Below are 25,010 nucleotides of genomic sequence, written 5' to 3'. Positions count from 1 at the left end.
TGAATATGTTTAAAAGTATAATATGATGTATATATGAAAGTATATATTGATGAATATGCTTAAAAGTAAATGCACAATATAAAGCTGAGATTTATTGGTACAATCTCTAGCTAATTCAACATTAGATATCTAAAAATTGATCATCTTAAAAGGACGAAGAAATTTCAAGGAACTTATACAATATATTCTCTTCAGAGCCAAAATTAATATAATAAAAATTACTGAAATTACGAACATTCAAGGTAAATAAGTTACTTAAAGAAGAGAGAAACATTCGGAAGCTTGAAGTAGTGGGTTCGATTCCCGCCACAAATCTGAATATTCTTTATACACGTTTGTTATGTTCACGTTGCACTTGAGCTGCAGTTATCTTTATGTTCTACTTCAATAATTTGTGCTGTGTTGTAAACTTTGAAAAGCCGTTCCGAGTGCACAAGCTTACAGATTTATTTCTTGTGCACAGGTTGCCGATTTAGGGACTTTACTTACGCAGTATTAGAGCTGCACAGTGACGACTGTGAGCGCTCTAGGGCGACAGTCTGGGAAATATGGCTAAAGATGATCTGGAGACATACCATTTTAATTTTGATCCTTTGCAGAGAGGATCTCACGTGTGAGGCCACTTTCTCAATTTCGGCATAAATCTGAAAGGGAAGAAAATTTGTACCAGATTTTACAAGCATTTATAATGCTGAAATTACGAATGTCTTAGCGGAACTGAAGATCGAACTCCGGCCCCTCGGACTGGAGTCAGATTCTCTACCCACGGCCCCCTCTTTTCAAAATTGTCTGGGCAAGTCTTCGGATCATTATCAGGGATGTTTCCCAGACCGTCATTAATAACCCATTTTGCTGCTCCAGATGGTTGTTGTAGTTCATTTACGTCGCACTAGAGCTGCACAATGGGCTATTGGCGACGGTCTGGGAAGCATCCCTGGGGATGATCCGAAGACATGCCATCGCAATTTTGATCCTCTGCAGAGGGGATGGCACCCCCGCTTCGGTAGCCCAACGACCTGCACGCGAAGTCGAGCACTTTACGGTAGCACAGTTTAACGAGGACCAATACCGCACACCCTCGGTCCCTACGCAGACTGATCCAAGTGGTCACCCACCCGCACACTGACCGCAGCCAGTGATGCTTGACTTCGGTGATCTGCTGGGATGCTCCAGATGGTCAGCGTGCTCAAGAAACTAAAAAAAAATTGAAGTAAAATTTTTTTACGAATATTCCATAATTGCTTTATCTTTCCAAAGTAATATTCTTAGAATCGAAACTTCTCTCAGGGATTCACTAACACAAATAATTGTTTAAAAAAAGTAAAGAGATGAGTTTCCGAATGTTCTTTCAGAAATTAAGCTGAAAGTATTTTACTTTTTTTTTGATATACTACTACATCAGATTTACGAAATGAAAATATAGTTCAACTATTACGGCGGGGAAACCCTGGCCGATCAATGTCTCCTGGTAAACGCTCTGTTAAGCGTAGAGGTGGCGGGTTTGAATCCCGCCGTAACCCTCGATGTATTCTTTGTGATGTCCGTCTCTGTATCGGGCTACTTATCTTTCTACTTAACAAAGGTTTATAAGCCTAAATTGAGCACACTAACCTGCATATGTATGTTATTCCAATAAACAATCCAATAAAATAAACGATTACGGCAGGAAACTAAGTAGCTATCTTTCCGCGTCATATGATTTGGTGGATGGACTGCTTCTTATTCACAGTTGTGCCAGCATAACTGCGTAAGCATAATTTCAATTGTTTTGAGAGGTATGTAGATGTCTCTATAATCTCTCTGCTTGACATTAACAAGTCGCTCATGGGCTGCAATAGCGGCACAACTCAAAAAATCATGTTTTGAGATAGGTGGGTTTGAAGTTTTCATTGTTAAGGAGAATGCATAAGAAAAGCCTTAGTTTATTTGAACGAAGATTACCTTCAAGTTGAATTATGAGTATGCTAGTATTGCTGCTGAAAAAAATATGTAGTTTCATATTTACACCTGTTCTTAGTCCAAAACGCGTGTTTTTTGAGTTGTGCCACTATTGCAGTCCATAAGCGAAGTATTAATGCTGTCTTATGCGATTTCACTATGCGAGTAAGTTACCAAAATAAATAAATAATAATAAACGGAACACTCTGGATAACTTTCAATCTAGTGATTTGATCTTCACAAACTGGGACTCGATCTAGGCTTAAAAGGGTGATCTAATGTATAAATATGCTAATTAATTAGTGCAGGCGCTATTTTAAATTATGAAATAACACAAAAACGTGCTTTCTCTGAATAATCGAGCCTTTTTTTCTACTGATTTGTATTCCTATCCTTCAAAATTTTTTGTATACTTTACAATTCATAATTTTTTCGATTATTATTCAATAATACGAAAATAATAAATAGTTATTAAAAATTGTATTTTTTCTTTGGCATTGGATCAAAAAATGCTATAATCGTCCAAAAAATTCTCTACATATAGCGAAATGAGCAAAAATTAAGATTAAGGGGTCCAAACTTCGAACCCTCTCCTGACCAAGCTATTGGGACCATGTTTCCCAGATTCTGGCTATTTAAAGTGCATATTATTAATTAAGTAACTAATTACTCTACATATTTGAGGTCACCTCTTTAAAATATTAAGACAGAGTCCTGGTAGGTAAAGATCCAATCATTAGAACAAAGATTGCATTATTATTTTTTGAGCACTGCACACATTATTGTATATAGAAATGTGTATTGTTTGGCCATGTATATTTTTGCAATAGAATCTGACACCAAGTTTAAAATAAAACCTTGATATGAAACATTAATTTTGTGCAATATAAACTATGAGGTGTAGCATTTTCGTTATATATAATCAATTAGTCATTCACTTGAGAAGTTCTGTTCAAGAGTTAGTTATGACAACCATTAAAATAAGCTCTTATTATAAATATGTAACGTTCTGGTGTTCCTCGATCATAGTAATGACTCTTGTTGGCGCTATGAGTAGGACCCTTGCTGGACAAACGCACTACAGCAGTCTCCATGTTTATTACTTCTGCTTCTGAAATTAAAAAATAAAAATAATAAAGTCATTTATTCCATTTCAAAGGTTTTCTTCGTCAAAATAAAAAATAAGTCACAGTTTAAGTAAACTGACACTGTAAGTAAACTTTGATTTTGTATTTATAATTGCACCGTTAAAGTGTAGTTATTTTACAGAACCGTTAAAGTGTGGTGTAAAGTCTATTCTACAGAATTGTTCTGAAGTACCGTTAACGTGTATTTATTCCACATATTACATTAAGGAACAATTTTTTTCTGTTGCATGAATATACCTGAATATTTTCACTGATTCGAATCTCTCTCTCCAAGATATAGTTTCTTTTAAACAACACTTTTAGAACGCTTTTGCTAAATGTAAACGTTTATAATGACGTAAACGTTTATGAAATATAAATGTAAATATTAATTTACGCAAAATATAATGTAAACGCTACAAAGCAACAGCGTAAATGTTGTGACAATCTTCTAGGACTGTTAGAGCACAGCATAGGAACCCATGTCCGGCTATGTCGTCATGTGCAATTGAGAACTGTTTCTTCGTGTGTTGAACAGGTCATAATTGGAAAAACGTCCCTAGCCTCGTATGACGACATTTTCAGGACATGTGTTCCTATGCAATTATAATCTTAATGATATGCCCTATCACCTATCTGAAATATCGAGTTAACATATTAGTTCATAAAACATCAATTAACATTAGCTATATAAAACATCAAGTTACTGCAATTTACATATTAGTTTACGAAATCAATCATTTAAAAAATATATAATAAGAATCGAACGGTTTAAAACACCATTACATAATGCCATGTATTTAATGTGTCATATTTGATACTTAAGATGTTTCAGGCGTTCGGGTATGTTAAGAAAATACTTTTTTTGACACATTTATTCATCTTGGACGTCATAAACAAGACAAAACCGAGGTATCCTTTACAACAATGTTCCCCAACCTTTTTTATCACAGCGGACCGGTCAATGCTTGATACTGCGTTCTGCTGAGGGGTGACTGCGACGTTGGTGGTTTATATTTAATGTTGTTCTGATTTAATGATTTTAATTTAATAGTATTTAAACGTGACTTCAAAATAAAATACTATTACATGAGCGGTATTAGTGCGGCTTTAGGTGATGTCGCTTAGCTCCCGTTAAGCTCTCGCTCATAGAAACAACCCCGAGAAAAATGGAACAATCCCAATCGTACAAACCGGAGATAAATATATCACAGAAAATATAATGTAAATACTTATATATTCCGAGAGCGATCTGAGGCAAGGGGGTTTGAGATCACCGTTTTACAGTGTTATAGCATTTTTAACAACCTGTGTGTTTTTTACAGTGATTTAATAACATAACACACAGACCGAAAAAAAAAACCCGGATCATCTTGAATAATTTTTGATTTAATGATCTGATCTTTATGTTCTATGACTTAATTTTAATGGTTTGAGAAGGGAGGGGGGACCTCAAATATGTTAATTAATTAGTGCAGACGATATTTCAAGTTAGGAAATCAGACACACAGGCGTATTTTCTTTGAATAGACAATTTAAAACAGTCGTACTTTTAAATTTTGATTTCTCAGGAACTATTCGACCGATTTCGCAAAAATTTTGTTTTTTTTGCCATGCAAAATTATTTTCTTTAAAATGATGTAAAAAATTATATACCTTTTCAATTCTAAGTTTTCCTCTTATTAAATAATTTAATAAAAAATAATCAAGGTTTACTAAAAAGTTATTTTTTGCTTTTAATTAACTTTGGATAAACAATTTTTATAACTGTGTGCAAATTTTTTTCCAATTCTCTTAAAAAGTTCTCGAAATACGGCTAAATACGCAAAAAGAAAATTTATATTAAGAGGTCCATACTTTGAACCGCTTGATCTTCACCTGACCTATCCCAATGTTTTGAGGGCCAGAAATCCGAATCTGTCCGGGAAAAAAGGTACGTTTATCCAGAAAAGTACATTTTTGCGTCTTATTTCATAACTTGAAATATCGTTTGATTCAACTTCTAATTAGCATAGTTGAGTCTCTCGTTTAACTTTTGGCATTGAGTCCTAGAACGTGAAGATCCGTTCATTAAATCAAAAGTTATTACGGGTGATCCGTTGTTCTTCTTCTGTGCATTGCACATAAATAAACATTAATAATGGATGCGATATATCACTTTCAAATAACATCTCCTTCGCCCATGCTCATCATGTCTTTTGCTCAAGTTCAGAAGGGACTCGAGACTATTTTGTTATACAGGGTGTCCCGAAACGACCGCATAAACTCTGCACAGCTAGATTCCTCGTTAGGAGTACATAAAAACTGCCCAAGGAAGCGTTCCTGTACGATCCATAACTTTACGAGAAAAATACGAGAAACAAAGTATGACGTGACAGCCGGTGCAAGAAAAAACACTTTATTGAACATATCAACAGCAGTATACAATGCACAATTTAAAGCAGATGTTCAAAGTGCCCGTTTTAAACATTATCGTCTGGAAAGATATGCAAATACTATTGCTCATATGTCCGATAAAGTTTTTTTTTCTTGTACCGGCCATACTTTGTGTTTCGTACTTTGTGTTTCATACTTTGTGTTGTCATACTTTGTGTTTCGTATTTTTCTCGTAAACTATGGATCGTACAGGAACGCTTCTTTGGGCAGTTTTTATGTACTCCCAACGAGGAATCTAGCTGTGCAGAGTTTATACAGTCGTTTCGGGACACCCTGTATATACGCTGCTCTACTTGGGTGTGGGATGCAATGTGGTTGTGGGATGCAACGTGATGCACGTGCGTGCAAATATTTAGGAGCTGCTAGCAAGATGAACTGTTAAGGCATGTGCGAATAGCATTGCCGTGCGGTCTCATGCAGGGAGAATATTCCGTACAACTAACCTTCGAAAATAACTTACTATTGAGTTGAATCCAATCTGAAACCTTCTTCATAGTTTGTTGCAATGTTTCAAACGTCATCGAAAACGAACTTGAAGATTGCAATTGTGCAGGAGCAAACGTTTTGCAGCTATATCGAATAGGTGTGGGAGAAAATTTCTGACGTATGTAAGCCACACGCAATATTTTCACAAAAAGAGTTAAGCGTCCTTCATGCTCTGTATAGCTCATTTTTCTTGGGTTGATTCCTATTAATGAAACAAGTGAAGAAAAAAAAATCTAAGAATATATACATTTATATATGTGTGTGCTTGATTGTTTTTATTAGTTTTCTTCGAATTATATTTTCGTTGCTTAAACTTTCCAATTATTATTATTATTAGTGTTTTTTTCATAGATGGAAACACTGAAATGTAATTAGCTATATATATTTTTTTACCAATTATTTTATACAATACAGCTAAAAGCACATTCATTATATAAATATTTCTTACTTTTAACAATTTTTCTTAATTTTCTTCGTTTTTTTTCTCTTTTCTTTTTATCCTTACTGTCTTTATTGTAATATATATATATATATGTAATACAAAAATTAAATACTTTTGTATTAATAAAAGAATTAAATCTCTTTCGTTTTCATAAAATGTCTTTGTTAAAGAATAAACGTCGAGAGATTCTATTTTGGGAATTCAAGGCTGAAAACATACCATTGAAATATAAATAGATTTATATTTCAAAGGAAGAGTTATTTTTAGAATCGTTCCCTTTTTCAATTCCATATAAGGAAGCAGAAATGATTTTCCTTAATGCGTAAGGATACAAGGAATGTACGAAATGTGCCTTTTTACTTCAAATCTATGTTGGTATAAAACGTAAGAACGCATAGTTTTGCGTGTCCTTTCATCATGATTTGATCCTGATAAGCTGTTCAGGAATTGTCAGAAGTCTTGTCCATTCCCCTCCCATAGGGAGTGTGGACGTAAACTGTTAGCAATACCAGCCTATATTTAAATAAACCTGTTTAGAACGTCTGATGGCTTATGACTGCAATTATTTCAAGTTAAATACAACACTGATAACAGGGTTGGAGCCCTGTTATTATATATATATATATATATATATATATATATATATATATATATATATATATATATATATATATATATATATATATATATATATATATATATATATATATATATATATATATATATATATATATATATATATATAAACATAAAAAGCTTCAATTAATCTTTTTATGTTATTCTTTTTCTGCAATTTCTTTTCTTTTATTATTCTAATTTAAACACTTTTTCACACTTTTAAATTTACTTCCTGTCCTTAAATCTATTTTAGGATCAAGTATGCATTAATTAAAAGTAAAGACATTTTTCCCTTTCCCCTTTGCGGGAATCGCGCAACCTATTTAGCAATTGTAATTATTTATGTTTCCCCTTTTCCCTAAAATATAATAAAAAAGAGGGAAAATTCATTTGCTACTTTCCCTACGATAAAAACTTAAGCGCACAGTTTTGGAGGGTGAATTTTGAGCTCCGCCTTTGGCTCCAGTAGCACAAGTTTTAGAGCCTTTGCAATGTTATTTTTATTTTATAATTATTTTTATATCTGTAAACACAAATAAATCATTACAAAGGGTATTGTTATTGATTGAAATTTATTATTATTTAAAAATTTTTTAAAAGAATTTGCGTTATGTTTTAATTTAAGCTCAGCGGGCAAGGTCATCGGTAAGTCCATTACAATTGCTGCGATGAAAATGTTAAGAGCGTTCATTCGAAATACTCTCTCTCATTTATCTAATATTATATAATTCCCTTACGTGGCTCCCAGATTTTGGCTGTATTTCTTTTCTGCCGGTGGCAACGTTTGCTTTGTTTTGTTTTCGTTACTATTTCTCTTACACGGCGAATCGACCAATGATTGCAGCTATAAATGTCACATGCCAAATCTAGCTGAGGTGGCTCAACATATAGCGCTTTTAAAAACGGAAACTGGAATATCCAGAGAGCATCAGCTGCGGCAATCTTATACTATTAAGCTAGGCAGAAGTGAGTAGTCTTTGTCGATAGATCTCTATTTTAGTATTTTGTCGAAAGCGCTTTTCTTCACGATTATATTACGAAATTTATTTGACGATTTTTGAATTATATCACGAATTATACTAAAGCACATTTCTAATGGGTTTAACGAATTACATGTCATTTATTTGCATTCAAATTTATTTTAATGACTTAGTATTTACTAAAAAGATGTAATTGTTTTCAAAAAAAAAGTTTTTATATGGATTTGAATGATTGTTTTGAATTCTTAGAATTTTGTGCATTTGCAATGTACCTAAGTTAGTAGCGAGAGAAGCGAGCTTGGTTTGCGAAGCAAACCATATAAGATTGCATAGCAATTTTCGGGAGTTGGCGAGCGTAAGCGAGCAGGGGGCGCAGCTCACTAGTATATTATATATATATATATATATATATATATATATATATATATATATATATATATATATATATATATATATATATATATTAAATACATAAAACTTTAATCAAATATATACTCAAAATAAACTCGTTTTCTCAATACTTACCGCCTTGAACTTTTGTTGACAAGGTCTGCATATTAGAGATTCTTAAATCCCTATGCCTTGAGCACCACGATGACGCTCTATCAAACATTGCGGAAAAAGGCTCATACTCCTGGCTTAATAAACCACTTGATCTACACTCTGGCACAAAATCTGTTATACCTGCATAACACAAATAATGATTAATTATAATTGTGATTAATAATCAATTACTTGTCAAAAATAGTGGAGTCTCAATTACGAAATTGTACGGTTCCAGCTGTTAAGTTCGCTAAGGAGAAAAATTCGTTTTATGGAGGTGCAGAGATTTTTCCAGTAGTTTAGGGAAATATTATAGTATTTTTAATTTGCGAGACAAGTTTAAAAGTATGAATTTTAGTTAAAAATTAGATAATAGATATTATAAATTTATTACTTATGTTATAAATTTATTTATATTATAAATTAGATAATAGAAACCAGTGTAGCACTCCAAATCGTCATAATTGTTACGGTATGTAAAAAATTGGAAAAATTTAAACGTCGAAGAATGGCCATATCTCCCCTATTTTTAACATTGAAAATGGTCTAAAGTTAAGTAAAATGTTTAAATAATATAATGTTAAATAAAATGTTAAGTTTACTTGCAATGTAAAATATTATATAGCATTGTATGTATTAGTGAGACTTTTTCATAGTAAAAAAAAAATCATATAACATATGCATTACGAAAATGAGAATCTGGTAGATGCAATTTACGTAAACCAGTTCAATTGATGAGGTAAGAATATAAGTTTCTGAAAATTATGAATCTATTATTATTATTGTTTGTTAAATTTTGTTAGTATAAACTGTAAGTTATTTTGTTTCAGGTTAGTTTAAATTTTTAATCATTAATCGTAACATTTTTAACAGAAAATTATTTGCAAAGCCAAGTGGTAACTATGGTCTTCGATAAATTCGGCCTCGAGTTAATTCGATTACATCTACAAAGTTGAAGAAATTCGGTGAGCGAACCGTTAGCTCCGTGATTCGATCGACAATTCATTATAAATTAAACAACCCTTTGCGGTTGTATGTCTACTCTCAGCCACCAACGCTTTTTTACCGTTCCAGTAGTATTGATGCAGAGCAAGGAGTCCCAAAATAGTAAGTGCGCCAAAAACATCGATAAAGTGAGCCAAAGGGTGAGTTTGGCGAAGTTCCCTCTTGTTGTAGGGGTTGCACCCATTCAGGAATCAGTTGAAGCTGTGCCTGAGTGTTGGAAGGTGACTAGGTTTAGATATGACGCCCTGGTGAGTGATCTTAGCTTCTTCCCCCCCTTTTGTATTACTTAAAGTTATGGTATCAATATGTAATCAAGAATATTTTAAATCATTAAAATTTAAATTAACTTTAATTTGTGTAATATAATTGTAACTCTAATTAACATGATACATCTAAAAGTAGTATCAATAGGTTGTATCAGTACGTCTGCTCTCAGCCACCACAGCTTAATGGCAAACTACATATATTGCAGCACTGTGAAGATGAAAAGATTGTTCTGTATGTTCGAACAGAAAAATTAAAGACGCCAAACTACTTATTTTTGTGACGCATGTTCTCGAAAACCAGGGCTTCATATTGAAGACTGCATTGAAAGATTCCACACAATGGAAAACTATGAAATATAATTTTTACATAAAGTTAAAAAATATTATTGTGTTACCTAGCAAAGTGTAGCGTGTCTACCACTACAATTAATCATTTCTAATTCACTAGTATAATAGACATGTCAACTCGATTCTATGTTTGGGTATCTTTTAATATATGAAGGCAAAACTTGCCCCAAAAAAAGTTTAAAAAAGAATTACAGTAGGGAACCAATTATCCGGAACGATCGGGACCATCGCTATTCCGGATAACTGATTTTTCCGGTTTTCTGAATCGCTACAAAAAGCCGTTTTTTTATTGTTTAACCCAACTAAAAAAAAAAAAAAATTGGAAATAATCTTAAAAAGAAGAAAAAATCGATGAAGTAATACACTAAAGATTATTTCCAAAATGATGGTAAGGTAAACATCTTTCAAAATAGAAAGAAAAATCCTAAAATCTTATGAGGAGAAAATTTTTTTTTTTTTGAAAATGGCGGGAAAATTCGTCGAATTTCGTTCTGGTTTTTTGGTTTTCCGGTTTTCTGATTTCCGGATAACGGGTTCTGTACTAACAATTTTTTTTCTCTTCAAATTCTTGCATATTATGTTCGTTCAGCGAAAATTAATTCAGACCAGCATGATACGCATGTATAAATTTAATACGACCGCAAAGGGTTAAAATTGCTTAAAAACTATATTATTTTGAAAAGTATCACCTATTGTTTCGTGCAAAGGGTCACCTATTTCATAAAATATTCTGATTATATAGATGAATCTGTTGTCCCGACCATCGAATTCCGTCCACCTTGATCGGTCCGGATCGATAGTACCACCACTTTTTATCTTCATGCCTTGGGTTTCTATTGTAATAATACGACCTGGAAAATAAAATTTTATAATAGTAAAAAGACACACAAAATTGTATTGAATAATATAGCTATAAACTATTCTTTTAGAGGTCAGACTCAGAGCTTCCATAGAGATTTGAATGCTCTAGCTAGACGAAAAGTGAACGAAACTTCGGTTCCATCTAGATTCAAAATTACACTGCCAAAGACACCAAAGCTAGTTAATAAATAAACTTGAAGAACAATGTTTTTCGCGTGCACACAAAAAAATATGTATACACTTAGAAAGTATAATCGAAAAACGTGTGTAAAATTTTCGATACTGGTAGAAGTTTCTTACGAGCGTGACACAATTCAATTTTTCGGTTTCCTTTGGTTCGATTATCAAATTTTTAGCATTCTGGTTAGTCTAAAAATTGTCAAAATTTCGGTTGACGATAATTTCTATATGGCGGCATAAATTCTGCTTATACAGTCTGTAAACCATAGAATCTTGTATTTGCATTAAACATTGTTAGAATTTAACTACTCTAGATAAGCAGAAAATGGAGAAAATTTTAAATGACAAACAAACTTTATCTCCTTTTGACGATAACGTTTAATAATCAGGAAAAAATACAAATTTGCATCGTCACCCAGCCTAAAACTCAAGTTAGAATTTGAAAGTTAGTTGGAAAGAAGTCACAATTTTGATTGACGACAAATTTTTTATGTTGGTGACAAGAAGATAGTTTTCGCTCGTAGCGGTAAAGAATCAATTGAAACGAGCATTGTCTTTAGGCACATGGACCTTTACAATTTGAATGCTTCTAGCATAGCTAATTCAAAAGGAGCCAGAATTTCGATAGGTGTTTTCTAATTGGAGATAATATCCGTCTATAGCATTTGCAAAAACTATTGAAACTTTTACTTTTATGGTGGTTAAACTTTTATTTTTACAGACAGAGAACATCAGTTGAAATTCTATAACATTTTATAACAGGCATTGACAAACCGACCCAATTTTGAGCTTACGACTATCAATGTTCTACTTCGTGAGGCTTGTAATATTAAACCTAACCCAGAATACAGATCCTGGATCAATTATTGGGAGAAATTCTCCTTCGTGGAGGACTTTTTGATGGCATTAACCCGTATTTGAGTTACATGGGAAGGGAAATCACGAAAACCTCACATGGTTACACATTCTGCTACGAGATTCTAACCCCTGATCTATATACCACTGAGGATTTTTTACGATGGCTGGTCGATACGGATCCCGCACCCGGCTCGCACTAACCACAGTGTTGACTTAAAAATATCCACAGTGGTAGACGGATCATGGATTAGAGTCCCCTTGCCGTCAGGCTAACTGTTGGAGGTTTTCTTCTCTACGTAGCGCAAATGCGGGTTAGTTCCATCAGAAAGTTCTCCACAAAGGCAACAACCTCGTCTTCTGGATTGGAGTCGAAATTACAAAGGTACGAATTTGAACATTAGTATTCGTAAACCCGAAATTGGATTGGCTGTTCAACAACGATTATAAGATCAGAATGCCGTTACTCTTCTGGAAAAAAAGCAGATTGAACTTTTTTTTAACTCTTTAAAAAGGACAACTATTATGAGCTCCTTCACAATTAGGAGCGAGTTCGAAATAATTTTGTGTCAATTAGGTCATTCATGTTCATTGATTTTTGACCCAAAAGAAGACTATTTTTTTTAAAAAACAAATATTCTAAAATTATCTAATAAAGACGGTTATAACGTAATTTAATATGAAAATACCTGGTAGATGCGATGTACGAGAACCAGTATTAAAGCGTCGCAGGACATCATCTAAAGTTTCATACTTTGCGTGGGTAAACATTCCTGCGGAAGTTACTGTTTGAGGCACCAAGTTCCTGTATCCAATTTTTTTTATCCTCTCTTGACCAGTAGGAACTGTTTTCAACCACAGCCTAATAATGTTTAAAAAATTTAAGAATATTTTTTTTTTATAAATGACGAGATTGACAGATCATGATAATACAGGGTGTTAATAAAGTCCCGGACCCATTTTGATATTTAATAACTCATAAAATAATAAAGATAGATTAAAATTAATAACATAAATGGTTAGATAGACTCAAAAAGTTTCATGACCCTTGTGAATGAACTTCCACGTGTGCCCCTATTCGTTGAGCGTGTCAGACAGACATTTTTAGACAATCCTAGAAGATCTGTGAGATCGCGGCAAGAGAATTGAATACGCCAATTTCGACGGTGTACAAGGTTATTAAGAAACAATTGAGACTACATGCATATAAAGTTCAAATTGTTCAAGGTTTGGAACCTGACGATAGGCCTAGGAGGATGGCGTTTGCAACAGGTATGGTAGGAAGGATAGAAGATGCTGCTGATTTTCTGAAGCGCGTTATGTTCTCCGACGAAGCATCCTTTCATGTTTCTGGCATTGTTAATCGCCATAATGTGAGCATATGGGGATCTGAAAACCCCCATGAATACCGTGAGACACAAAGAGATCCCCCAAAGCTTAATGTGTGGTGTGGACTAATGCATGACCGAGACATTGGGCCTTTCTTTTTTACAGAAAAGACGGTCTCATCAGTCGTATACTTAGACATGTTTGAAAACTTCGTATTTCCACAACTGGAAGAGCTTCAGCCACATGTCTTTTTGCAACAAGATGGTGCACCACCTCATTGGGGTATCATCGTTCGTAGTTCTTTGAATGACCATTTTCCAGGAAGATGGATTGGGCGAGGAGGTCCAATTCCTTGGCCACCCAGATCACCTGATATAACGCAGCTGGACTTTTTTCTTTGGGGATTTATAAAGGACAATGTTTACAAGATGATCTTGTCGAACATTGATGACCTAAAAGCCAGAATTTCAACCGCAATAGCCTCTGTGGATGCCCACATGCTTGCCGCTACCTGGCGTGAAATTGACTATCGTCTTGATGTTCTCCGTGCGACGAAGGTTGCACACGTGGAAGTTCATTGACAAGGGTCATGAAACTTTTTGAGACGGTCTAACCATTTATGTTATTAATTTTAATCTATCTTTATTGTTTTATGAGTTATTAAACATCAAAATGGGTCCGGGACTTTATAAATACCGTGTATTTTATTGCTGGTTTTGGAGTAATTTTTCTCCAACTTCCATTAGATCTTAGGATAAAATCAAGAGGGGAAGAAATTTTTTTTATTGTGAACAAACTATAAATAAGTTAGAAGATTTTTCATCAAAATTATCTTAAACAAGCAGACATTTGGCATGTGGTTAAAGAAATTATGAAAATTCTCCTTTGAAATGCAATTTCATTTTTCAAGATTTATTTCAGTCCCTTTTTAGAAAATTTTGGAATATGTTCTGCGCTTCAAATATTTATAAAAAGGAAGAAATTGCTAAAATATAGGATATAGTTACCTAAGTCCTCTGATGAAGCTCATTTGAGTTTTTGTATTTTCGTAGTAAGACATTTTTGTTGGTAAAATTTGGCCGCCCTTATCTTTGAATTCCACACTCTCGCAAGTTACTATTTCCCATTGGGGGTTGAGTCTCAGCCACCGGTTAGCATTTTCTATCAATTTCCTGGAAATATGGGAGTCGTGAGTACAGATTCAGTAAATTCATTTTCAAGTACACTTCAAGTACTAAAAATAGGATTGTCAAACTTAAGCCAGGAAAAAAATATTTATTTATTTATTACAAATATTAATAAAAATATAAAAAATTAAATTTCATTAGTGAAACTAATAATTTAAAAAAATCCCGGCTAAAAAAAGTTTTTTATTTAAAAAAAATCTCAAAAGCTGACATGATATGAAAGAATCATAATGTTTTTTAATTGCTTATAGTGCTTTGATAGGATAATATGAGTGGTAAGATTATAGTGATATGATTGGCTGCCTGCAATGAAGTATGCGGTGTTGCCAAATGTGCGAAACTTAATTTCTTGGATAATTGGACATCTGCAAGTTTCGTCATTGTAGGTAAATCTTGTCATTTGTCAATTCAGAAGCCAATCAGTTTCGACAAGAGCTTGACGTCGCTTACAGTCATCCAATTAAATCTGTTTTAAATCACATGGTCAGGCATAATCGCCTCATTTCTTCTGCTGCATGTACCTAATTTTCCCTATAGGTACCTGAAGAAAATAAAAAAATTAAGAACGGTGATTTTTTATGTATGTTTTTGTATATTTATGCCGTTTTATTTTTATTCACTCTATTTTACCGTAATGTTTTAAATACTTAAATATGAAAAGAACCAATGTCGGCTAATGTTTATTCTATACTAACGCTAAACTTATTTCATACGGGCATGTATCTTACCTCAGACATGTATCTTAGTTTAAAATTATAAAAGCAATGTATAATTAGGCACAATGAAACTCGCCGTGTTATTTTCTGATCTGTAGTTTCTCTCATATTTTGAATTGCATTGAACTTAAATAGAAAGTATTGACATCAACAACGGAATATGACAAGTCTATAAAAATCATTCTAAGATTGACAACTTACCCGAATCTGTCACATATAGGTTTGCTTAAAAAACTCTCTTTTACACCAAAAGGCAGGAAATCTATGTAACTTATTCCACTGGCATGATCATTGAATAAACTACTGTAGCTTGGTGGAGGGTCGTCCATCTTATTTTTTGAATAAAGTGAACTTCTCTTTCTTAGTATATCTTGCTATGAATTCATTGTCTGAATGCTATTTCAATAAAAATTAAATAGCATGATTTTAAATATTTAAAAATCTAAAAGAATTAAAGAATTTAGAAAATTAATAGTGACTTATACAGGATGTCCTGTAATGACCACCACATTATATATATATATATATATATATATATATATATATATATATATATATATATATATATATATATATATATATATATATATATATATATATATATATATATATATATATATATATATATATATATATATATATATATATATACAGTAAAACTTGTGTAAGTTGACCACTTGTTGTACATTGTTTTAGTGGTCAACTTATAGAGGGGGTGGGTCATTGTTTACTTTTTCGTTTCCCATATCATGTTGCTATATATTTATTATTTTTTTTACTTGACTTAAAAATATTATTCAGAAAATATGTAAATGAATATCTTAAGAAATGTGTTTAAACCTGAATGAATTTCAATTTGATACATATCATTCTAATACTTAACTTACACTATTTCACCAAACACGTGAAATTTTAACATACATTGCCAAAATGACAGAAAATTTTCTGAATTTTTTTTTCCTGGTCAACTTATGAGGGTTTTAGAATAGAATTTTATAATACTCCTAGACAAAATTGACTTATTTCAGTGATCAACATACAAGATAGACAGGTGGTCAAGCTACAAAGGTTTTGCTTCTTTATATTATATAGGAAAAATTCCGTTTTTGATAATTGAGGTCAACTTATGCAGGTGCCCAACTTACATGGGTGGTCAACTTGGCAGGTTTCACTATAGTATATATATATATATGAAATAACGGTGGATCCACACCGATATTTTTTAGTTAATTGAAGTCAAAACAGCATGATTAAGGAGTCCATGTTGTGCATAATCTTTTTTATTTAGTAGCGATGGTGAAAGCAGTTTCATTCCTCTCCAGACGGAGAGGGAGAGAGACAGATTTTCAGTCAGATTTGACGGAGTTTAGTTGGTAAACATTATACACCAAAAAGTCACGCAAAAACATTGCTCCTGCATTTTATAGGATGATTAAAAGTTGTGAAGAGGCCAGTCATTATTGCCTTTTTCTGTATTCTTACGCCTCATCAATTTATTTATTACTCATAGCAAATCGTTTAATCTTTCCTTATATGGAAGTGAAAGATCTTAAAATAACTTCTCTTTTGAAGTATAAATCTAATTATTGGCATGTTTTTAGCCTTGAATTCCCAAAATAGAATTTCTACCCTTATCCTTTACCAAAGATATTTTATGAAAACGAATGAAGTTTTAATGCTTTTATTAATACAAAAGTATTTAATTTTTGTATTACATCCCCCCCCCCAAAAAAAAAATTTTGGTTAGCCAAAATAAAAAATTTAGAATACTATGAATATATAAACTTTATGTTGGTATGACTGTCCTCTTTGTTACAAATAACCTTTTTTCATTATGTGGAAAAAAATTATTTACAGTAACAACAATAAAAACATAATAATACACTTTATCTGTTTAGTGAACTAAACAGAAAGAAAAATGAAACATTTTATATAAATATTCTAAAAAGTTTTCAAAAATTTTCACACAAAAATATACAAAAGTTTTACGCAAAACGACCTGGACAACAATTGTCATTTAATCAGAATTTACGATTCTGTATGGTTAAAAAAAATATTCACAATCTTTATGTGGAAGAGGTGGACAACTAAGTGTCATTTAATCAGAATTTAAGATTCTGTGTGGTTAATGGGGTTGTTTACTTGATGAAATTCTGTATTCCCCGTTAAAATGGAGGAAAACAGAGTTTCATGAAGCACTGTGAAATTGAGAGATCCAAACTGGATAAAACAAAAATAGTTTTGAGAGTTTTTTCTCACTGTGTTGAGAAAAAAAAGTTCAAGTTACTTCGCCCTCACTCCCAACTGATGCTGAGGTAAACATCTCCACACAACGATATTCGGATCTCTCAAACATTTAGGGCTTACTTCTTCCCTTGAAGAAAGTTAAAAATTTGTTCTTTTGGATACTATTCATGATTTAATTCTAACATTTGTGGGCTGTGATATTTCCTAAGCTTTCATACATGTACTATTTCAAAATTTTCTTTACTTACATTTATTTTTATTTAATTCATAATCAATCAGTTTCTTGGTCATTCTTTCTTTTTCCTATTTTTTCCTTTCTTTTTGTTACCCTTCACCTTTTTTTTTTCGATGTTTACTTTTATTGAAACATCTTCAACTTTTATTTTTTCGATGTTTACTTTTGCCGAAACATCAAACCTTTCATTATTTCGATGTTTACTTTTACTGAAACATCCTCAACTTTCTTATTTTCTCGATGTTTACTTTTACTGAAACATCCTCAACTTTTTTATTTATTCGATGTTTACTTTTACTGAAATATCAAACTTTTTTTTTTTTTTCACAATTTTTAACCTTAACATTTTTAGAAATTTGCTGTCTAATGTGCAAAGATAAGTTGTCATTGTTTGAATTAGCAGAGGTGATCAATCTCTTACCAAATTAAGTAACAACTGGCCCGACACAATCAATAAACAAACAAAAATCTTTGCAAGTTTACAACCCTACTAAAGCATTTGGTAAATCAGTATCAAGTATAAAAACTTAACTGAGTTAAAAATTTCGCCTATCGTAATAAGGGAAACTCACAAATTTTGTTAAGTGTTAACTGTCCTTTTGCTTGGGTAACATTTAAGTTTTCACATTTTTTAATAGGAATATTTAGTTTTTACTAAGTCCGAAAAAGCAAAATTTTTACAAATTTCCTTAAAGTTTTTTTTTGGTTTAATCGTGAAAAATCATTAGGAAACAAAAGTTTAAAAAAAACTTAATTCTGTTTGCCATTACTAATTTAATTGACGTTTGAACCGTATTTATTTCCTTCAAAAACATTTTAAATGCACTATAAAAACAATATATCATATTTTAAAAAAAAAGCAAATTAAACACAAAAAATACAATCTATCAAATACAATCTATCAAAGTTTTATCATTACTCATATCTAATTTCAATAAAATATGAACACCCTACTCTCCAACGTCGACCTTCATCAATTTCGTTGAAGAGAAAATAAAATATATCATAATTTAATAATAAAACGAATATAAATATAAGAAATGCAATCCAACATTAATAATATACTCAATTATTCAGATTAAAAAAATTTTTGATCACTAAAATATGCAATCATAACAGTATCACAAATTTTGAGAAAGAAGAAAAAAAATAATTTATATATCACTTTTTCTCCTTCAATATTTGGCGAAGAGAGAAAAAAAAATCATTCGCGCACTTCACTTTCTTTTTCTTATTAATCACTAAAAATCAAAGAAATAAATGTTTTTAAAAAAAATTAAAGGATACGTAGCTGGATAAAGTTCTAATTAATCCAAAATATATCTTGACAGCCACAACATCAGATAATAGTTGATAGGAAAAATTATTCTTTTTTTTCTTCTTTTTCTTTTCGTTAAAATGATTCATAACTTGACACCGAGAATGAAGGAGAAATTGAAGCTTATTTTTCTTTGAGTTCTAAGTAGGAGGGAGGGAATGTCGAACATCTAAGTAGACCATCGTAAACCATTCCGGGGTGTGAAAACACTTCATCGACGATTAATCCAGAGCAGCACTGGCATAACTCAACTTTCCGTAGGTCACTTATAAAGGGATGGGATTTCTAATCGAAAACTTATTAATCTCTATCAGGAGTCCAATGAAGTTTTTCTCTTCAATCCAAGGGGGTGAACTCATCCTTCCTTCTCGACGAGGTCGCAGTCACGTTAGGCCTAGTTCCCAATATATAGAATTGCTAAGTTTCTTCCGCGAAGCCAACATCCTGCCGGCTTGAAATAACGGTGGATCCACACCGATATTTTTTAGTTAATTGAAGTCAAAACAGCATGATTAAGGAGTCCATGTTGTGCATAATCTTTTTTATTTAGTAGCGATGGTGAAAGCAGTTTCATCCCTCTCCAGACGGAGAGGGAGAGAGACAGATTTTCAGTCAGATCCGACGGAGTTTAGTTGGTAAACATTATACACCAAAAAGTCACGCAAAAACATTGCTCCTGCATTTTATAGGATGATTAAAAGTTGTGAAGAGGTCAGTCATTATTGCCTTTTTCTGTATTCTTACGCCTCATCAATTTATTTATTACTCATACAAATCGTTTAATCTTTCCTTATATGGAAGTGAAAGATCTTAAAATAACTTCTCTTTTGAAGTATAAATCTAATTATTATTCATTCGCATGTTTTTAGCCTTGAATTCCCAAAATAGAATTTCTACCCTTATCCTTTACCAAAGATATTTTATGAAAACGAATGAAGTTTTAATGCTTTTCAAAAGTATTTAATTTTTGTATTATATATATATATATATATATATATATATATATATATATATATATATATATATATATATATATATATATATATATATATAACGTCGTTGCCGAGTGGAAGGATTAAAACAGGTCATAGGTCGGGAAGGAGGATACAAAATTTATTTATTAATTATTAGACAAGAGCAGTCATGAGAGTGAGTGAAAAGTGCACATGAAAAGTTGCGCTCCTTGGTTATATGTTAGGGAAAATCTTGCAAAGTAAAATCCGTAATATGTCTTGATTTAGGGACAGAGGGAACTCTTAGTAGTTGCTATTGGTTTATGAAATAGATCGAACGTTTCCCACACAAGAGCAAAGGGAAAAATGTCCTGCTCTTAATTAAATGCATACTTGAGCCAAAAATAGATTTAAGAACAGGATGTGGCTTTTAAAAGTGTGAGAAAGTATTTCAAATAGAATAATTAATTAGGAAGAAGTTTTATAGCAGAGAAACTAACACAAAAAGATTAATTGAAGCTTTTTATGTTACATATATATATATATATATATATATATATATATATATATATATATATATATATATATATATATATATATTAGTCCTGGTAGAAGCTGAAGCGTAGATCATATTTGTCAGATAGTTTTTATCAGAAATGAACTTTCCTTAACCCTTTGACATAAATGGGACACCGGTGTCCCTTTTTTATATATATATTTTCTGACACTCTAACTACAAATAAAAATATATTTTGGTATTTTTTAACATAAAAAAACAGTTTACTAGTTATTAAAATCTGTTAAATTATCGGAATTATATTTGTACTAAAATAAAAAATCTTAAAAAAGAAGAAAAAAAAAATTGATCTTCTTTTTATTCATATTCAAAAATTTATACAGTTATTGATTTTATAAATGAAAGAAATTATAATGATGAATAACTGTTTATTTTAGATCTAAATAATTGCAAATTTGAAAAATAATTGTTTGGAAGTGAGCCATTTTTATCTTAAGCGCAGAAAAAGACACGGGTGTTTCATGCTGTATTTTAATGATCATAAATTATTAAAATACTAAATATAACATTTTTCATTTTGTCCTAAATTATTACAAAATAGAACAAAATATAAAACTATGTTTAGTAAACATTCTGCGTCAAAAGGTTAAAAGCACTGGTACGTACCACTTTCCACGGACGGGATTTGAGTGTCATCGCTTTAAGTCTCGCTAATATCACAAATATAATTTTACTTTATGTTGAAGGATGTTAAACTATATTAAAACTTTTAAATCAAAATAATCTAAAATGTAAACAATTAGCACCACCCCCCTCAGTGGTCCCCGGTAAAATTTCCAAATGTTGACCGGACCGAGGTGATAGAAAGGTCAGGGAGGACTAGCCCATTGAAACTTAATTAGGGGCCGTTCAAAAAGTACGTACATCCCGAAGGGGGGGGGGAGGGGATTTGCTATTATGTACGATGGGGAGGGGTGGAGGTATTATACAAAGTACGTACTTTATAAACATACACCAAATTTAAATTTGACTTTATCCTACACCCTCCTTAAGTAAATATTTAATTTTATTTAAAACATAATTATTTTAATTTTTATGAAAAAGGGGGGTAGACTAATAAAATGTACGTACTCTAAGGGGGGGGGGAGTAAGACCTTATGTACGGTAATGTACGAAGGGGGGAGGGGTTTAAAATTTCTCCATTTTTGTGTACGTACTTTTTGAACGGCCCCTTACTACCTTTCAACAAAGATTTTCTTTCTTGTTTTTTGATGGTTATCCGTTTAATTTGAAGATGTTTTTTTAAAATTATTTTTTTCATCGTTTAACAATTAATTTGGGGTCCGTATAGTGGTTACTTTTTTACTTTATTTTTCACAAGGATTCTAAAATATTTTTTATTATATTTTGGAACTAACTGAATAATATTAAAAAAAATTAAACATGAAACAAAATTTATTGCAACTAATGGTTAATTAAATTAAATGCTTTTTACGTAAGAAATGAATGCATTTAGTAAGAATTGCATATACCGCCTTCAAGAAGACTAAAATATTCTTTTTTTAAAATTTGTATTCGGCCAAGTAAAAAAAAAAAAAAATTGGGGGGGAAATACTGATTTTTTTTCCAATGACTTCAAATTGTCAATTCGGTTGAAAAAATTCTATAAACTGAAGAAGTGGTATAAAATTGAGCTACATACATCTTTCATTTTGAGTTCTAAATGTATTTATGTTCATTAGTTTTTAAAGATATTAATGCGTCGTTGTAATTTACAGCCTGATATAATTAAGGCAACAAAATGCTTTTTACTATACATAAGTTATGATTTCAACAAAATTAATAAATGTTAAAACAATTTTATATTTAATGTAATCCATTCATAAAGCCTTATCTGTTGCACGGAAATGATGAAAGCGGAAATACGAACAAATGCTCTAGAGCAGTGTTTCCCAAACTTATGACTTTTGTGTACCCTTTCTAAATTTTTCGTAACGCTGTGTACCCTAGTAAAAAAATGAATGTATTTTTTACTATAAAAAAATTGCACAAAAGTTAAAAATTACAACTGATTTTAGACAATACTAATTATTAACTGTTAACTCAGCAAAAAATAGCCAATAGAAAAATATTTAATTGTAAATTTTCATGGAAAGCTTTGTTTCTAAATAAATTTTTTTTGAAATGTTCTTTTATTGTAAGATATTTGCATAAGAATGCGTACTCCCGCTAAACTGTTCCCGTACCCCTGGGGGTACGCGTACCACACTTTGGGAAACACTGCTCTAGAGAAATGATCATTTCAGGGAAAATGTTAAAATTACAATTCAGGGTTATTTTGTAGAAAGTAAAAAATTTCATCAAATCCTAAAACTGTTTTAGTGAAAATGTTTTAGTTAAATTAACATAAATCGGGCGAAAGCAACTAAGATTAAACAAAGAAAAGATGAAATAAACAAAAGATAGAAAAAACATACGAATTTTTACTTAGGTTCTAATTTAAAAAAATAGTTTTAAAAGTTCAATTTGCTTTTTTTATACCATCATATCTATTGATAAACGATAATTTTTGAAATTTTGAGTATATAAATTTGAATATAGTTACAAAAAATTAATGAAAATATTGGGTTATTGATAATAATTGCTATTTATTATTTTTCATAATCAGAGTGATCAAGGAAAGTCAGAGTCTTTTGCTAGGTTTACCCATCACTGAAGTTTTCCTAGTTAAATGCTATTGCCCGGTATGCCTTACACTGATGTTTTTAAGGTTTAGTGCCTCTGTCCAGCATATATTTGTCCGGAAGAACCAACACTGTTTCTCTTAAGGCTGAGTACTTAAAAAAAAAATGTTAAAAGGAAAAAGAAGATTCGAAACTTTCAAGTATTCACACTACAAATAAAAAACGTAAGTAAATTGTAGGCGTCTGCATGCAAAGTAATTAAACAACTAGTTGTTTCAGCGGTAAATTACCATTCAAATGCGTATTGGAAATTTTAAAGCCAAATAAGTTGAAAATTATTACATTAACAAAACTTCATTAATAATTAATAATAATCGGTAAATGTGATAAATTATTCAATTTAACCGACTTACTCGCTTACTATTAATAATAACTTCTGATATTATTTATTCATTTACTAGATAATAAATTTAGTTCAGTACATATTTAAAAAAATGTAATTTATAATTCGTTAATTAATATGCTCACAATTGTAAATGAAATATATTGATTAAGTCTCCGGGTTCCGCCAAAAGAAAATCGATCAATCAGGATTCCTAAACCTAATAAAATTGGGAACTGTTCCTCTTGATGTCTATTATTAATTTCGTTAAAATTCGTTCATTAATTATAGTACTTAATTTCGATTTTCGTCCCGATATTTTAACAAAAAATACTTTTCCTAACAACTTTGTCAAATTAATAGAAAAATATGTACCTGCTATAAAAATGCTTGCCATTCTAAACTATCATTTCAAATATAAAAAAGTGGAAACTTTTTTTTCCTTAGATCTGTTATTTTGGAACAGGTATTATTTTGTATCGTAACAGCTGGAACCTGTTATTTGAAAATACCTGTTATTGCCCATCACTACAATCATACAATAATAAAAATAAATAAAAAAACAGTTATTGAGGAATTTCATGTCACATATATTCGTTTTATAATATTTTGAAAACTATGTCATAAACTGTAAGTATAAATACAAATAATCCTCTAGATATGAGGAGCAAAGAAGGAACTACTTACCTATCCATGTGATCGGCTGATCGGTTATTTACAAACATTAGAAAATGGATTATTTTCGTACGTAAAAGCGACATCGGCCTTGAATACAGCGCCACCTGTATGACGTAGTGTCTGTCTTATTCGTGACGTAAAGATCAAGTAGCTTTAGAAACAAAATACGGATGATTTGCGTCCACAGGTTGTTTTGCTTATATTTAAAATGTTTAATAATAATTTTAGTAAAAACATGGGTGCATTTTTTAGTCATATATTTTTTTCAATAATGATTAAACAATTTGTAAAGTTATTTTATTTCATTTATATTTAAGATTATTATCAATTTGTTCAATAAAAATGCAGAGAATTTCCGATAAAAATTTCTGCTGACTACGATAAGTGTGCTTAAGATATAAATATTAAGATATCCTCTAAAACTAAGATCCATGGTTAGATATCTTCGAATATTTTGAAATTTTTCAAGCAGAATTTTTTTAATTTTGATTTATGTATGTGTTATGTACTAAACGATAATATTACTACCACATTGAAACTTGTCTACATTAATGTCTTAACTTATGATTTAATTGAGGTCGAAACAAAATTTAAATTGTCTTGAAAAGATCAACAAAAAAAAAATGCTTTAAGGTATTATATCCGTAAACTGTTTAACGGGAAATCGAAAATTAGTTCA

General features: G+C 31.3%; 2 protein-coding genes across 5 annotated transcripts in view; one reads left to right on the top strand and one right to left on the bottom strand.

Annotated features, from left to right (window-relative positions):
- Positions 1-2,454: 2,454 nt before the first annotated feature.
- LOC107441699 (uncharacterized) lies at positions 2,455-24,619 on the bottom strand. 2 transcript variants are annotated; one of them, XM_087168159.1, is made up of 8 exons: positions 24,341-24,619; positions 15,519-15,713; positions 14,422-14,586; positions 12,775-12,947; positions 10,879-11,040; positions 8,553-8,711; positions 5,962-6,189; positions 2,455-3,049 (listed from the first exon to the last, which is right to left on the bottom strand). In XM_087168159.1, exons 2-8 carry the CDS (start codon positions 15,644-15,646, stop codon positions 2,898-2,900), a joined length of 1,167 nt encoding a protein of 388 aa, XP_087024285.1. In that variant the 5' UTR covers positions 15,647-15,713; positions 24,341-24,619; the 3' UTR covers positions 2,455-2,897. The 2 variants fall into 2 exon arrangements, with proteins under 2 accessions (XP_087024285.1, XP_087024286.1); XM_087168160.1 differs by lacking the exon at positions 24,341-24,619 and adding an exon at positions 24,029-24,051.
- The window catches only part of LOC107441698 (uncharacterized), a 109,005-nt gene continuing 93,784 nt past the window's right edge, over positions 9,790-25,010 (top strand). For 2 of the 3 annotated variants that reach the window (XM_016055049.4, XM_071183219.2), the window contains exon 1: positions 9,790-9,823. The gene's annotated coding sequence lies outside the window, so the exon portion shown is untranslated. The remainder of the gene's footprint in view (positions 9,824-25,010) is intronic. The other variant, XM_071183223.2, reaches the window with a different exon arrangement.

This window comes from Parasteatoda tepidariorum, chromosome 7, assembly GCF_982258835.1.
Source record: "Parasteatoda tepidariorum strain Cologne lab strain chromosome 7, Ptep-v5.0, whole genome shotgun sequence".
Lineage (NCBI taxonomy): Eukaryota > Metazoa > Arthropoda > Arachnida > Araneae > Theridiidae > Parasteatoda > Parasteatoda tepidariorum.
This window is presented reverse-complemented; position numbering and strand designations above follow the sequence as displayed.

Coding starts and splice junctions, on each gene's coding strand:
- LOC107441699 (XM_087168159.1), bottom strand. CDS start 15,646: ATGGACGACCCTCCACCAAGCTACAGTAGTTTATTCAATGATCATGCC. Junction 14,587..15,518: donor CCTATATGTGACAGATTCGG/GTAAGTTGTCAA, acceptor CCATATTTCCAG/GAAATTGATAGAAAATGCTA. Junction 3,050..5,961: donor AGATTGGATTCAACTCAATA/GTAAGTTATTTT, acceptor TTTTAATTTCAG/AAGCAGAAGTAATAAACATG.